General features: G+C 45.6%; 1 protein-coding gene across 1 annotated transcript in view; it reads left to right on the top strand.

The window, feature by feature from the left end:
- Positions 1–5,074, top strand: part of LOC142923822 (uncharacterized) — a gene marked incomplete at its 3' end in the record, with an annotated part of 31,354 nt that extends 26,280 nt beyond the window's left edge. Inside the window, exons 3-5 of the mRNA XM_076064804.1 lie at positions 1,372–1,475; positions 4,370–4,480; positions 4,872–5,074. Of these exons, the coding sequence (XP_075920919.1) occupies positions 1,372–1,475; positions 4,370–4,480; positions 4,872–5,074 (418 nt within the window). The remainder of the gene's footprint in view (positions 1–1,371; positions 1,476–4,369; positions 4,481–4,871) is intronic.
- Positions 5,075–14,500: the final 9,426 nt, after the last annotated feature.

Genomic DNA, 14,500 nt, shown 5'->3' with positions numbered 1-14,500 from the left:
TTTAGATTGGAAGGTATAACATTGCAATGTATAGTAGTCTAGTTTATAAAATAGTTGTAACGCAACACAGGACAGAGCAGCGCATCGTGGATGTTTCTCTCCCCTCCTCCGTTCCGAGCATAGATGGACTCGCTCGTCTGAACAAAGCTCGTCGCTTTCCGTGGTGCTAACGTTGAAAAGAAAAAAAACGCCACACATTTTTTCGCCATATGGCATTGTAATGTATAACGACGTATTGTTAGTAGCTCAGCTGATTGGAGAGTATATAGAGTTTATTGATAACATTGATGTAGTTTATACTTAGTTTTTTCACATTGGTTTATTGTATGATAGTTGGGTAGTTGCAGTCCTTTAGCGTCCATATACTAAATGCCTCTGTTGATATATAAACTTCGACTTTAACATAGCTATTTCCGTGACCAGTCACATGCTAATCCCTCACATTAACATCATGCTAATCTTCCAGTTACAAGCTAATTTCTGACTTTAACACCCTGCTGATCCAACACTTTAACACCGCTATTTCAATGCTCAATTATCCTGTTTGATATGTAAACTCCTTTGTCAAGGCGCTTTACTTCTCCCACCTAGCTTAAAAGACGCTGCGAATCTTAGCAGCGTTCATTGAAGCGCTGTCGTCCCGACAGTTCTGTTCCTTCACCTGAAGAAGGCTACTTGTGTTGTGGCCGAAACGTCGTGAGAATTTTATTTTATTATGTTTTATTTGTATTATTTTATTTCCATTCTACGTAACTTTACCGAAAGAACCAAGAAGATGAATCCCTGCAGTCACGAAAGCTTTAAATAGAAAATTAAATGCCAAGTCATTACTTGTCAGTTAAACAAGACCGCGCATCTGAAATCACGCGATGCGGTGACCGTCTTTGTTTGATGAATGGATGAACGAAGTGTGGGTGATGGTGAATGCTCCTAGACGAGATTAGCAAGCTATTGTGAGTCATTTGTGGCAAGCACTCTGTAATGAGGGCATGTTGCTGCTGCTGCAGTAGAAGCGTGGGAGATTGAGGAATTCTCTCCCCCTGTTCTGCATGGGCATCTTTTTCTCCAGTTTCCTCCGATGTGTTATTGGTATTGGCCAAAATTTTACACTTCTGAAAAAGATAACTGCAAATCACTTAATTTGGACCGCACTCAGCAGCAACATCACCCCTCTACTACGGTAACTTGGTAAGACCCTCATGAACACAGAGCCTTGTGACTCAGCCAGGCTTTGTTGCAGGCTAAACCAGCCTAACGATGAGAATAATCACTACCGTCTGTGCAGCTCTCTTCGCTGAGTCACGGTAAACTTTTTTCCCGAGCCTCTGTGGGAGTGCACCGCACATCGCTATCCTCCTTTGTCCCTTGCAGGGCGCCATGACCTCGTGTGGCAGCGCCACCAGAAGATGCAGGTCATGTTTGAGAACGTCCTGCCTCAGGGTTACGCCATCACGCAGAGGTGCAGCCTCGATCAGGTGCGTCCTTGTGTCTGTGTGTCTTTATGTCTGTGTGTTTTTATGTCTGTGTCGGTCTTTGTACGTGTGCTACATATACGTTGTGGGGAGTGGTGGCGCAGTGGTTAACACACTGCGCTTAGAATCGAGCGACCTGAGTTCGATTCCCGCTCAGTCACCAACACCAGTGACGATTATCTGAACCGGTCCTATGTCTCTCCTAGGTCGACTCAGCCTCAAATGAGTACCTGGTGTAGTGTTTAAATATCCCAAATTGAAGAGACAAAGGTGGCCGGACGTGGTGCTGGCCACCCACCTCCTCATGTGCCGTGCTGGCCTTCAGAGGTGGTCGCTAACAGCACGTGCCCCAGCAGTCTGTTAAGACTACACGGGGGATCTTTGATCTTTGTCCTAGTTCGTGTATAAGTGCCCAGAAGATAACAACCAACTTTAATGAAGAAAATATATCGGGAAACTGCCTGGCAGCTAATTGGGCCCTTCCTACTGAAATAAATAAATCTATCAAAATAATATCGAGATGTTTACGTTTAAGATTTTACATTAATGTTGGGGATCTTGTACTAAGCAACTCAATTAATTTAGAAGTCATCATTCCCCTCCCCCGGCTGCCTGTCTCGCTTAATTGTTCAACGCATTGGCCAGATGTCCAAATATTGCCGTCAGTTGACTGAGTGTCGTTTTCTGTGACGATCAAACAAGTGGCGCGTTCCTCTGTGTGGCTTTGAGACTTTGAAAAAAAGGTACCTTAGCACTGCATTGTTCTGGGAGAGTTCCACTCGCAGTTTTTATCTCGTGCAAGGACAGTGCAATTTGGATAACAATTCTGGACAGTGGACAGGAAGTGATGTCATGATTCTTGGAGGTGGTGGTGGCTATGCTGGTGCTACACGTGGTTGGCGGATCACACACTGAGAAGATGCCGTGAATTTCAGTTCCAGTGGGCGTCAGAAAGGAGCCGCACCCTGGCTTGCCAGGAGCAGGTGGTACAGCAAATGTAGAATCCACCTGTTCCGTCTGTATAGGATATAACGTTGCCCCCTCACACGCGTGCATTTTCTCCGGTTGCTCCGGTTTTCTGCCACGTGAACAATCATTAATTGGCCGAGAGCACATTTATATGCAGAGGACTGCAGAGCTTGGGCAATTGTTGGTAGCACCGTCTCATGGTATGCATTGCTGCTGCCTTCGCATCTATATGTGATTCCTCCTCGTGTCTCTGAATCCCTCCCTATGTCTCTCGTCGAAAGCCAGCAAATAACTGTGCAGTGATCGGGCATTACAAATTACCATTAATATTAATTTTGATTTAAAGCCTTCGTGACTGCAGGGATTCATATTCTTGGTTCTTTCGGTAAAGTCACGTAGAAGGGAAACAATAAAATAATAAAAAAAATAAAACAACAAAATTATCTGTGGTAGTAGTTACATTAGAGAAACCAAACGACATTCGTGAACACAAAGCAGACCTAAAACACGGTAGGACCAATACCTCGGCCGTGGCAGATCACTGTTATAATTCAGTAGGCTCACATGACATTGACTTCTCCAAGACAGAGGTTTTTTGCAAGCCATCTGGCTACCATGAGAGATTCGTTCATGAGGCTATCCACATATACAAACACAGAGACAATTTCAACCGAGAAGATGGATTCTGGCTTAGCAATCATTGGAAGGATTTGATAAACCATTTCGGGTCTTAATTGATTGTTCACGCTTACGGTGGCTTTCAGACCGCATCCATTATTTTCGTCTCCCCCCTCATCTCTTCTGAACATAGATGGACTCGTCCATCTGAACAAACTGTAAAATCGCTCTACGTGGTGCTAACGTTAATATAACCGCCACTTTTTTCAAAATTTCTTGCTGTGGTTTTCACAGCTGATGATGATTGCTTGTGTTGCAGTCGAAATGTCGTAAGAATTTTATTATTTTATATTTTAATTATTTTATTGTTTCCCTTCTACGTGACTTTACCGAAAGAACCAAGAATATTAATATTTTCATTATGAAACCTCCTTTGCCAGTAACAAGATAGGTTTACCCTTTTAACTGGCACAAAAACTGAAACCTTTATTCAAGGCATCATGTTTGCAATAACCACAACACAAGCAGTCAAAAGGCAAACAAAAGAGACAACTCAGATAATAATATGCACTGTCCTTGAATTTGATTGGTCCACACCCGAGACGGCTTTTCTTAGAGCCTAGCCTCCACTGGTGTTGGACCAGAAGACGCCAAAAGGCGTACAACTAAAAAACAGCGCACTATCAGAGTATTGAGGGCTCGGGGTGAGCATTTACATTATGAGACCTCCTTTGCCAGTAACAAGATATAGTAAAAGGTTTTACCCTTTTAACTGGCACAAAAAACTGACACCTTTATTCAAGGCATCATGTTTGCAATAACCACAATACAAGCAGTCAAAATGCAAATAAACGAGACAACTCTGATAATAATATGCACTGTCCTTGAATTTGATTGGTCCACACCCGAGACGGCTTTTTTTAGAGCCTAGCCTCCACTGGTGTTGGACCAGAAGACGCCAAAAGGCGTACAACTCAAAAACAGCGCACTATAAGAGTATTGAGGGCTCGGGGTGAGCATTTAACACCAGTGGAGACTAGGCTCTAAGAAAAGCCGTCTCGGGTGTGGACCAATCAAATTCAAGGACAGTGCATATTATTATCAGAGTTGTCTCTTTTGTTTGGATTTTGATTGCTTGTGTTGTGGTTATTGCAAACATGATGCCTTTAATAAAGGTGTCAGTTTTTGTGCCAGTTAAAAGGGTAAAACCTATTACTATTACAATATTAATATTATTCATTGGAGTAAGTTGTTGTTATTTGGACAATCGCACGAAGTGAACCTTCTGTCCCGTGGATGGGAATGTATAGGAGGAAGACGAGTTTTGGAAGAGCATGATCAGTGACTACCTCAAGCCTCTGGAGGAAGATGACGATCACAGGAAACGCGTGAAGCAGGAACTCTTCGAGATAAGAAACAAGGTACTGGCAACGCGTCATCGCGAGTACCGGAGATGCTTCGATAACAGAAATATTGCGTTCCAGCGACAACGCGTTGTGCAAACAGCAGGCGTTAAGCGAGTACTTACCGTACTTGGCATGTGGTAGAAGAAGATTTAAACGGCATTAAATTACCTATGCCTTATTATTCCTACGAATGAATTGTTAATTGTTCCAAAAATCCGCTAATCCTGTAAAATACATGAACAATAAAACAATAACAACAGAAGTGACCATTTGGCGTCGAGAGTGGACAGTGGGGGAGGAAAATGAACGCACAAAGAGGGGATCCATAAACAGCCCGGGGTCATCCCCCCCGCAACTCGGCCAATGCAATGTAAATCAGGCCTGGTCTGTCTGTCCCAACGTGCAGGGCACTTTCGTCTACTTCATGATCAATGCACTGTGGCTGGTGGCGACCCTGGCACTGCAGTTCGTGGGAGCCGACCTCTACATCCAGATCCCGAGCACGAAGAACGAGGGGACGGTCATCGACGTGCTGCCCCTCGCCTTCATGTTCCTCATCACCTTCTCCAGCATGCTCATTGTCCAGTTCCTGGCCATGCTGTACCACAGGTGAGGAGGAGGGGAGGGGGTCGACCCATGCGTGGCCATAGGGGGTGTGTGTGCATGCCGACTCAGTGACCAACAACAGTAACGATTATCTGAAATGGTCCTGGACCTCCCCCCTTGTGCCGTACCGGCCTTCATAGGTGTCACTCGCTGACAGCACTTGCCCCAACAGTATCTTAAGGCTATCCAGGAGATCCTTGTCTTTGCCTTTATGTGAGTGTGGGCAGTGTGCTTATGACCAGCTCCGGTTTCGCAGCCGAGGTCTCACTCCGAAACAGTCGGACAGCATTATCTTTTCATCGGCTGTGTAACACTGGGTGGAAACTACTTGGTTTGTCATTCCATGCGAAGCTCCGGATTTTCTTTGACCACATTGATATCTTCCCTTCTTTATTCTTTCGAGAAGGATGTTGAGGTGTCTAAAGTAACATCTGCACTGGTTAGAAACATTCAGGTCACCCTGCCTACAATGCATCCTGGGTTTAACCAGACTGGATTGTGTCAGGAGCTCACAGATTCTTAAAAGATCTAGACACATTCCCATTGGTGAGCTCCTCTCACAAGCGTGGCTGTGTTGGCTGGGTCATGTAGCCCCCATGCCCAGCCACTGCATGGCAAAGCAGCTATTATTTGGCAGGATAGATCAGACTAAAATGGCACGGCATGGGCTAGGGAAAAAAAAGGAATGATATGGTACAAGAGGATATATAGAGATGAGTGGACTTGCCAATAACTGGTACCAGCGGTCTCAAGATCGGCCACTCCTGAGGAGATGCTACTTGGCAGTTGGAGGCAGTCGCCCATCAGCAATAATGGAGGGCAGAGGAGCGATGCTCGCATCCATAAGCAGAGCACCGGGCAGCTAAACACAACAATTTGGCACAGTAGGGGTCACAGCTGATGCATTGTCAGTCATCTCAGTCAGTCAACCATTGGCTCCTAGGTCTGTCCCGTTACCTCCTGACATTTTGCCACCGTGGCGCCCCGTGCCCCTCCCCCTTCCCCTCCGTGCCCCCCCCCCTCTGCCCCCGTTCAGGTTGTTCACGCTGCTGCACGTGCTCTCCTACGTGGAGTCGTCGTCGTCGGGCCAGCAGTCAAAGAGGGGTGCTGTTGGTCGAGACAACAAAGCATTCGTCAACGATGGAGACAACGATGACGCTCAGCAGCGCCGTCTCAGAGAGATTGTCTAACAGATCCCTGGACCCCCTCCTCACACGCCGCACGTGGGTCCCTTCCCCGCACACAGCACATGGACCCCTTCCACTCACGGCGCACCTGGACCCCCTCCTCACAAGCCGCAAGTGCCCCCCCTCCATGCACGCTGAACGTGGACCCCCTCCTCGCACGCTGCACGTGAATCCCTTCCTCGCATCCTCGCACGCTGCACGTGGACCCCCTACTCGCATGCCATACGTGGACCCATGCACGTCGTGGTTTATCAATGACGGTGCGGTCAGTAAAGGTGCAGCCCTGCAAGATGCTTCCCTTGTTGGAAGAGGTGGGAGTTACCCACGCTTTACCCCACCACCGCATGCGACCTGCTGATCGACCAACTGTGCTGTATCCATTTACGCAGCTGGGTGGACAGAGGCAGCGAGATTTAAGAAGCTTGCAGCGTCGCTCCAAATGCCAGGCCTAAGGATCGACCTCTAGATCGCAAGTGTGGTGACGTGTTAATTGCAGCAGGGCAGCCTCTCATTACAATGGAATGCAGTCAAAAGGGCTGCTGAACAACAACGGTGGACATCACTTGTGATATCATCGGCTAAAGTAAATGTAGGGGCTTTGAAGCTGCTCCTGGCCACGGACAGAGAAGTCGCTTCTATGTAGCAGTGGTCAGATGAAGGAAACGTCCTGTTGTTGTTTGTATGTTCAATTTATTTTGCACTGCACTTAGCCAACCATGCTATCAGGGATGTAAACTTCACCCACACACAGACTGTCCTGTTAACCATAGAAGTTGATCAAATCACATTTTTACGTCTGATTAATTTAGAGGTTGAGCGACCCACATGGGAAATATTGTTTTTAGAAAGGTTTCTCTACCAAACACAGAAAAGATTCCCCATATCGCTTTAATAGACTTATGGAGCTGTTAGTGAGCACCTAATAACGGCAGGCACAGCACACAAGGTGGGTGGCCAGCACCAAGTCAAACTGCATTACCGCACCATTTTATCATTTGAGGCTGAGTCGACCTAGGGGAGGCCCAGAACCGGTTTAGATAATCACCACTATTGTTGGTGGCCATGAGTGGGAGTCGAACTAGCGTCCTAAGGCTCAGATACTTGTGCAGGGCTATGAACACGAGTTTTATTTCATGTTCACTGATGGTCAGATATATATGCCAACATATTTATAGATATTTATAATACTCTTTGGTTCTTTCGGTAAAGTCACGTAGGTATAAAATAAATAAATCATGACGTTTCTATTGCAACACAAGCAATCATCATCAGATGGGAAACCCAACAGCAAGAAGTTTTTTCTACTGAAATTGGAGAGAGATGCCATGGTAAGAGGTTTCTAGGTAAGAAAGGGGGGCGGGGCAAGGGAGGGGGGAAGAGGGGGTGTGTGGGCTAGGGGGAGGGGATCGTTGCGTGGACGCTAGATTGATATGTATAATGTGGTTTGTTTACAGAGATGTAGAGTTACATTGAGACTGTGTGGATAAATAAAACAAGACAGAGAAGAAGCAGTCATCCATCCAGAGCACCACGTTCAGATAGTTTCCCCAAAATATTGTATTGGAGATGTGAATCCATAATTTTAATGCTAAGGCAATGTTTCGCTGCTATTTGCCGCTGAGAAGATGTTATCTCCCTCGATCGGTACACAGGAGGTCATGGGTTCAATGCTGGACCCTGGCGGTGCCTCTGTTATACTTTTGGAGTCGGCGTGTGCTCTCGCTGTGGTGGTCGGAGCTTGGGTTTTTATCCGGGTTCCTTGGTTCAGATGATTAGACTGCTGTTATAAATTCTCACGTGTGGTGATATCAGCTACTGCGATCATCAGCTATCATTACGTGTGACAAGCTCGCCTATGAACAAGAGCTAAGAGCACAGTTGAGTTTAACTGGTAAATAAAACTGTGATTCCCTTGCACCTTCTGAGGACGGTAGTGTCTTGGTCAACAGGTCACTTACCAAACGCTTAACGATCGATCCAAACCTTTTAGGTCCACGCTTCGCTGGGCGCGTATAGTGGTTACGCACACGTTAAGCTCTGTGTCTTTCTGGTGGATGCGTTGTCGGGCTGGTCCCATGGTGTCTGAAACGTGGAACAGCACGAAGGCGTTGGTGGTGAGCGGTTAAACGTGCACTCCTCCCCTATCCCCCCCAGATGAATGTAGGTTACACTCCTCTGCTTGACAATAAATCCCAAAGGTTATTTTTAGTTTATAACGTCGCGATTTATAGCTTTTGTTAAACTTGACAAGATTACGTTTTAGTTCATGGCAATGAGAATAGAGTTCATTTGTAGGAGAACATATTTGCACGATGCTATTTAAGTGAATTAACATACAATGTGGTAACACGGCACGTACTGATTATATGCACTTTATTGCCTATTGTTTTTTACTTTGCACAAATATAGTTTACTGAACTTTTGCAAGCCGTTATCAGTCATGTATTCTCGACTGCTTGCATAGAGATAGTGGCGCAGCCCTGCAATGAATCACCCCTCCGGGCGATTGAGACAGCCTGCCACCTACAGATTGCGCAACAGCGCCCCACACGACTTCCAGCCGTTTGAACTCGGTCGTTGGTGTAATTTGCATTCTCATCTGGAGTAAACCAACCTCCAAATCTACATATCGCTGGGTTCACAGTTTAGCGCGCTAATCAATACTGCACCACTCACTTTAGCATTGCCAAATCCAAATAAATAAATGCGTATGCACCAACCGCTTGAAATAATGCCACATCGCATAGTCGTCGTGTCGACAATTAGAGAGGTAGCCAGGTTGCTCAAAGATCAGCGCTGGACTGGTACCATTGAGAAGCTGGGTTCAACCCCGGCTACTGAAACTAAACTTTTATTTTTATTTTACCAGGTAAAGTCCACTAAGATATACAGCTTTTTTTAAATAAGCGACCTGGCCACAAATAATAGCTCAACGAAGTGGATCATTAATCACGTGTACATTTGTAGCAGCAGTCAAATACTCTAAACGCACTTTGATTCCAAATATGGAGAACAATCCCAGCGACCACGAAGAGAAAGAGGCATGCAATCTCCAAACAGGCAAAGCATACAACAGGCATAGCAGGCGAGGTAGTTAACATCTCCTAGTCACCGTGGTACCCTGCCTGTGACTGGCAGGGCTCTCCCGGTATAGTTAGCTGATGGCCTCAGCCCGGTCACCAACGATTCAAAGACGGATTGTAAAAAAAACTAATTAATTGGTATTGGTTCCCACGTGACCACTTGATTTGATTTGCTCTGACGGATGGTGGAGATATATCTGAATATTGCCTTTATACTCAAACCATCTAACCCAAAGTAAACAGACAGTCCTCGACTTGCGAGCGTCCGACTTACGAACGCCCGCTTCCATGAAATATATTTAAAAAAAGAAAAATATTGATTTAAAATGCGAACTCGTAATTGCAAACTGAACTGCCGGCTTACGAACCGTTCGAACTAGGTTCGTAACCCGAATACTGCCCAGAAATAACTTCTGCTCAATAGGTTTGTGGTCATATATAGTTACTAATTATTGTTAACATGGGGATAGTACATTTGTGTGATGTAGGTGCTGGATGTGGTCATAGCTGGGATCTTATCCTTTTCTATATTTATAGAGCACCTTTGGTCAAGGCACGCTTTCCAACATTTAAAAGCTGTAACAAAAACAAAGTGATTTATATGGCAAGGGCAGTGCAAGGGCTGAGGAATGAGTGTCCCGAACAGAGGACATGTGGCTTCATGCAAGAGATATAGGGAAGGAACGGAACAAAATGGGAAGAGGATGGGCTATTAAAAAGAAGTGAGGCCTTCAGAGAGGAATGGAAGGAGGTTATGTAGGTGGCCTGCTTCATGTTCAAGTATCTCTCTATTTACAAAGTTCGATTTTACGAAATTTCACGTTCATGCAATTGACAAATTACGTGTTCTAATGCTGTACTGTGCTGTGTGATTGTCACGAGGCCCCCATGGTGTCAGCCAGCGCTGGTCTCAAACCCTCGGTACCCACTATATCTGTTTACCTGCTATGAAGTAGGGGCATTGCTCGAAACGTCGACAATTATATACATGTCCTTTCAATGCATTGTTGTTAACGAGTGTGTTGTAGAGGAGGTTAATTGACCATACTTCACCACGCTGACCAAACCGGGTTGGTGGAGGTAGGTGAACATTATATAAACGTGGAAAGGAAGGAAAGTACGGTACAATATTTGAATTAATACGCACACAGTGGGGAGCACAGGCGTTGCCTCTGCTCTTCACAATAACAAAAAGTCGCCATTCGCCACTAAGTGGTGGTGACGTTACCATGACACTTGTGCCAGGCGATGTGCACTTTGAGGCCACGTGAATTGTCGAAGACCCTCTAACAGTAGGTCACAGGACAGACCCAGGTGCCATGGGTTGACTGAGATGACTGGCAGATGCACCACCTGTGCCCCCTATTGTGCCAACTTCCTGTATTTTTTTCGACCCGGTTATCCGCTCATTGTTGTGAGCGTCGCTCCTCTGCCCTCCGCTGTTGTTGGAGGACGATTGCCTCAAACTTCCCAATAGCGTCTTCTAGGTGCACGTAGCCTGGCACTGCACAGTAGCATCCTTAACGAGCCTCCTCGCTCACTCTACACGAAGCTGCGGGTCGTGCTCTTACATGTGGACGTCTCCTAGATTATAACTTTTGCTTTAAAATGCACAAGCCAAATGTGCGTCTCAGAATCGGCAGACCGCGGTAGAATGGAGAAGGATGTTGGAGTGGTGGTGCCGCGACTGGCACATTAAAATAACAACCCGCCGAGCCGAGTTAGATAGCAAGACACGGCTAACATCTGCAGTGGCGAAGTGATGACACCTTGGATGAAGGTGAATCATTCCAAAAGCACGATTAACGATGATCCGTACCTCGAGATTCCTGGCTGGCTGCTGGCTGGGCGCCTCTCCACTCCAACCACAATTACTCCGCTGTTAGTGGCTGCTGTAGGCCGTTGCTACAGAAACTAGCTGGATAACATAACTGGCTATGCGTGATTATTTGTCGAACAAATGAAATTAAACGGCTTAAACGGAAGTCCGGCAGACGTCTAATAATAGTAATAATTATAATCATTAATTGGCATAGATAGCGACACCGAAAAGGTGGAAATAACGAATAGAGAATACTGACCACGGCTCATTTAAAATCGCTCTAACTTTTAAATGTGCTCCTATCAACGTAATTATTTTGCCAAGTTGCTTATTTCCTAGATGTGTGTATGTATATATATATATAACCTCAGGCTTTGCGTTTTATTATCAGAATCAGAATCTTTAGTTATCCTGGAGAAATATGATAAGCTATGAAGATATTTTCCAGAGATGTCCAGTAGGGATGGGTCAGAAACTTAAACGAGAGGAGTAAGCAAATCACTCAAGATAAATGTATCAATAAATGAAAAACTAAAAAAAGCTATTTAATTTACCAGGTAAGGCCCACTGACTTATTAGCTATTTTCAGAATAGACTTGGCCACAAATGATAGCTCCACAAAGTGGCTTATTGTGTGGACATTGTATTGCAGGCAAACACTACACGCACCTTGTTGATTCTGAATGAGGAGGGAAAAACCAGAGGACCCGAAAAAAAATGCACGCGACCACGGGGCGAGAGAGTGAGACATAAACTCAAAATATACTGAAGGTCACGGGACAGACCCAGGGGCCATGGGCTGACTGAATTAGATGACTGGCAGATGTACCACCTGTGCCCCCTACTGTCAACTTGCCGCATTACATCTGCCCTGCGCTCCGCTCGATGGAGTCGGGATCTAACCCACGAACCTCGTGCAGATTACTGTTCGTGCTCCGAGCGCAGGAGGACTAAGAGACGAGTCTGAACACGGACAGCTGTCGTTTGCTTGCGTGGCTGAGCTTCGTGACCTGCGAGACGAATCCACAGCCTGCCGCGTGTGCGGTGATTCACAGGCGATTCGTCATCCCACTTGCCAGGCCGTCAGCGCTCCGCAGGGCTGAGGGATTCGCGGGGAGAACGGGATGATGGGGAAATATGGAACCGATTAATTTGTTTTTGTTGCTTTCTTATTTATCCATACGAGTCGCACTGAACCGTGGGGCATTTTTAGCTGCGAAGCAACTGTGTACCGCATAGTACAGGTTTTTTTGGATTATTTCGCGTAAATATAAATGTGTCGTTAACCCACCACCACCCAACACAGCTAATCAGCAAGGTTTGTCACCTAAACAAAACGTGCCAATTACTATGGGGCAGCCGCCCCGCTAAGACGGTCACAGTAGGACGATTGGGATCGGTTAGAGCAGTGTTCTTCATTTCAAGGCCCACGGGCCAATGGCGGCCCCAGGTGGCCTTCAGTGTGACCCCTGACAGCACATGGATATGAAAACACCCCTTGCAGGTGAGGCGGCTCTCAGACTGATGTCATATCGGCTGAAGTAGCCTCCCTCTGAAAATGAGTGAAGAACACTGTTTTTGGATCAGGAGGAGGTGGTGGCAGAACCTTCGAGAAACCTTTGAGAAGGGACATGGACCACGGGGGCCCTGGGTGACTGTGCAACTCGCCCTCTCACCTATACTCACCGTTGTCCTTCACCAACGTGGTTAGGAATGGTCAAAGTCCAACCCGCTCCCCACATACCCCCGACCGCGATTGCGGAATTAAACAACGATGAGGCAATTAAGGATTGCCCCTTGCTGTGGCTGAACGCTATCGCGGGATGAATGTCAAGGCAGGTGCGCGGACTTCATCCCAATCGATACACTTTGTGAGCTTTGCAGTTGCAGGGATAATCAAATCACGTTCCTCCAATCACCTCGATAAGGCTTCTCACCGAGCCAGGTTGTTTATAAGTCAACATCCCCTTATCCATTCACGTTCACGTGAGACGAATTGAGTTCACATTCTACTGTGGGTATGTGCGTGCGCGTGTCTGTATGCATTTGGAGCCGCGGAACAGTGAACACGAGTTCGATTTCCGCTCACCTCCAATATCGGGTGACGAATATCTGAACCCGTACTGGGCCTCCCCTATGTCGACTCGGCCTAAAACGAGTATCGGGTGCGGTGTGTAAAACATCAGCACTGGTGAGACAAAGGCGGCCGGAAGTGGTGTTGCTCGTGCCAGCCTTTACCCATACAACCTTCAACAGTCTGTTGAAGCTTGTATGGGAGAACGTTGTCTTGTGTGTGTCTCTCTCTCTGTCTCCCGCCATATTGTGTGTCTCTCGCGGTATGCTCTCACAATCTGCCTTTAACTTCTCATCAATTCACTGCCGTTCACCAATTTCTGCACGAGTGCCTGTCACATCAAAATCAGAATATTTATGTATATTGCAGGAGGAATCCGATGAGCTATGAAGCTCTTTTTCACAGATGTCCATTAGGGGTAGGTCAAAGCGTTACATCAACAAACAATACAAAACACGATAGGGGTGCAAAGTATAGGAAAGGTAAACAAATCACTACAAAAAAATTGAAAGGAAAATAAACAATATTTAATTTACCAGGTAAAGCCCATTGAAGTATTAGCTTCTTTTTCAGAAGCAACCTGGCCACAAATGATAGCTTCACGAAGTTGGCTTATCATGTGGAAATGAAAAGCAGCCAAATTTATAGCAGCCAAATTATCTTAATAATCTAAACGCATGTTTAAATATCCCTCCCCATGCGCTTCTGCCACCGTCTGAAACGTTTTTCCTTCCGATATTATGAAGCCACTGAAGCTATGCACTTTTAAATCATAAATTAGATTAAAAGCGAATTTCTTTAGAACTGCTTTTTTTCCTTTGCCAGTACCAAAATATGAGAATAGGTTTTCCCCTTTATCTGGCAACAAAACAAGTGTTAAGATTTTGATTTAAAGCTTTCGTGACTGCAGGGATTAATATTCTTGGTTCTTTCGGTAAAGTCACGTAGAAGGGAAACAATAAAATAATAAAAATATAAAACAATCATCATGATGATAATTGCTTGTGTTACAGTCTAAACGTCTTGAGAATTTTATTGTTTTATATTTTTATTATTTAATTGTTTCCCTTCTACGTGACTTTACCGAAAGAACCAAGAATATGAATCCCTGCAGTCACGAAAGCTTCAAATCAAAAAGAATATAGGTGTTAAGATGTTAAAACACCAAAGTGAAACCTTTATCAAGGAATCTTGTCTGCATTAACACTGTTTGAGACTAGGCTCCAAAGAAAGCTGTCTCTGGTGTGGACCAACCAGTTTCAA

The sequence above is a fragment of the Petromyzon marinus genome, unplaced genomic scaffold (assembly GCF_048934315.1).
Source record: "Petromyzon marinus isolate PM22_M1 ecotype Great Lakes invasive population unplaced genomic scaffold, UKy_Petmar_22M1.pri1.0 PM_Scaffold_75, whole genome shotgun sequence".
Lineage (NCBI taxonomy): Eukaryota > Metazoa > Chordata > Hyperoartia > Petromyzontiformes > Petromyzontidae > Petromyzon > Petromyzon marinus.
This window is presented reverse-complemented; position numbering and strand designations above follow the sequence as displayed.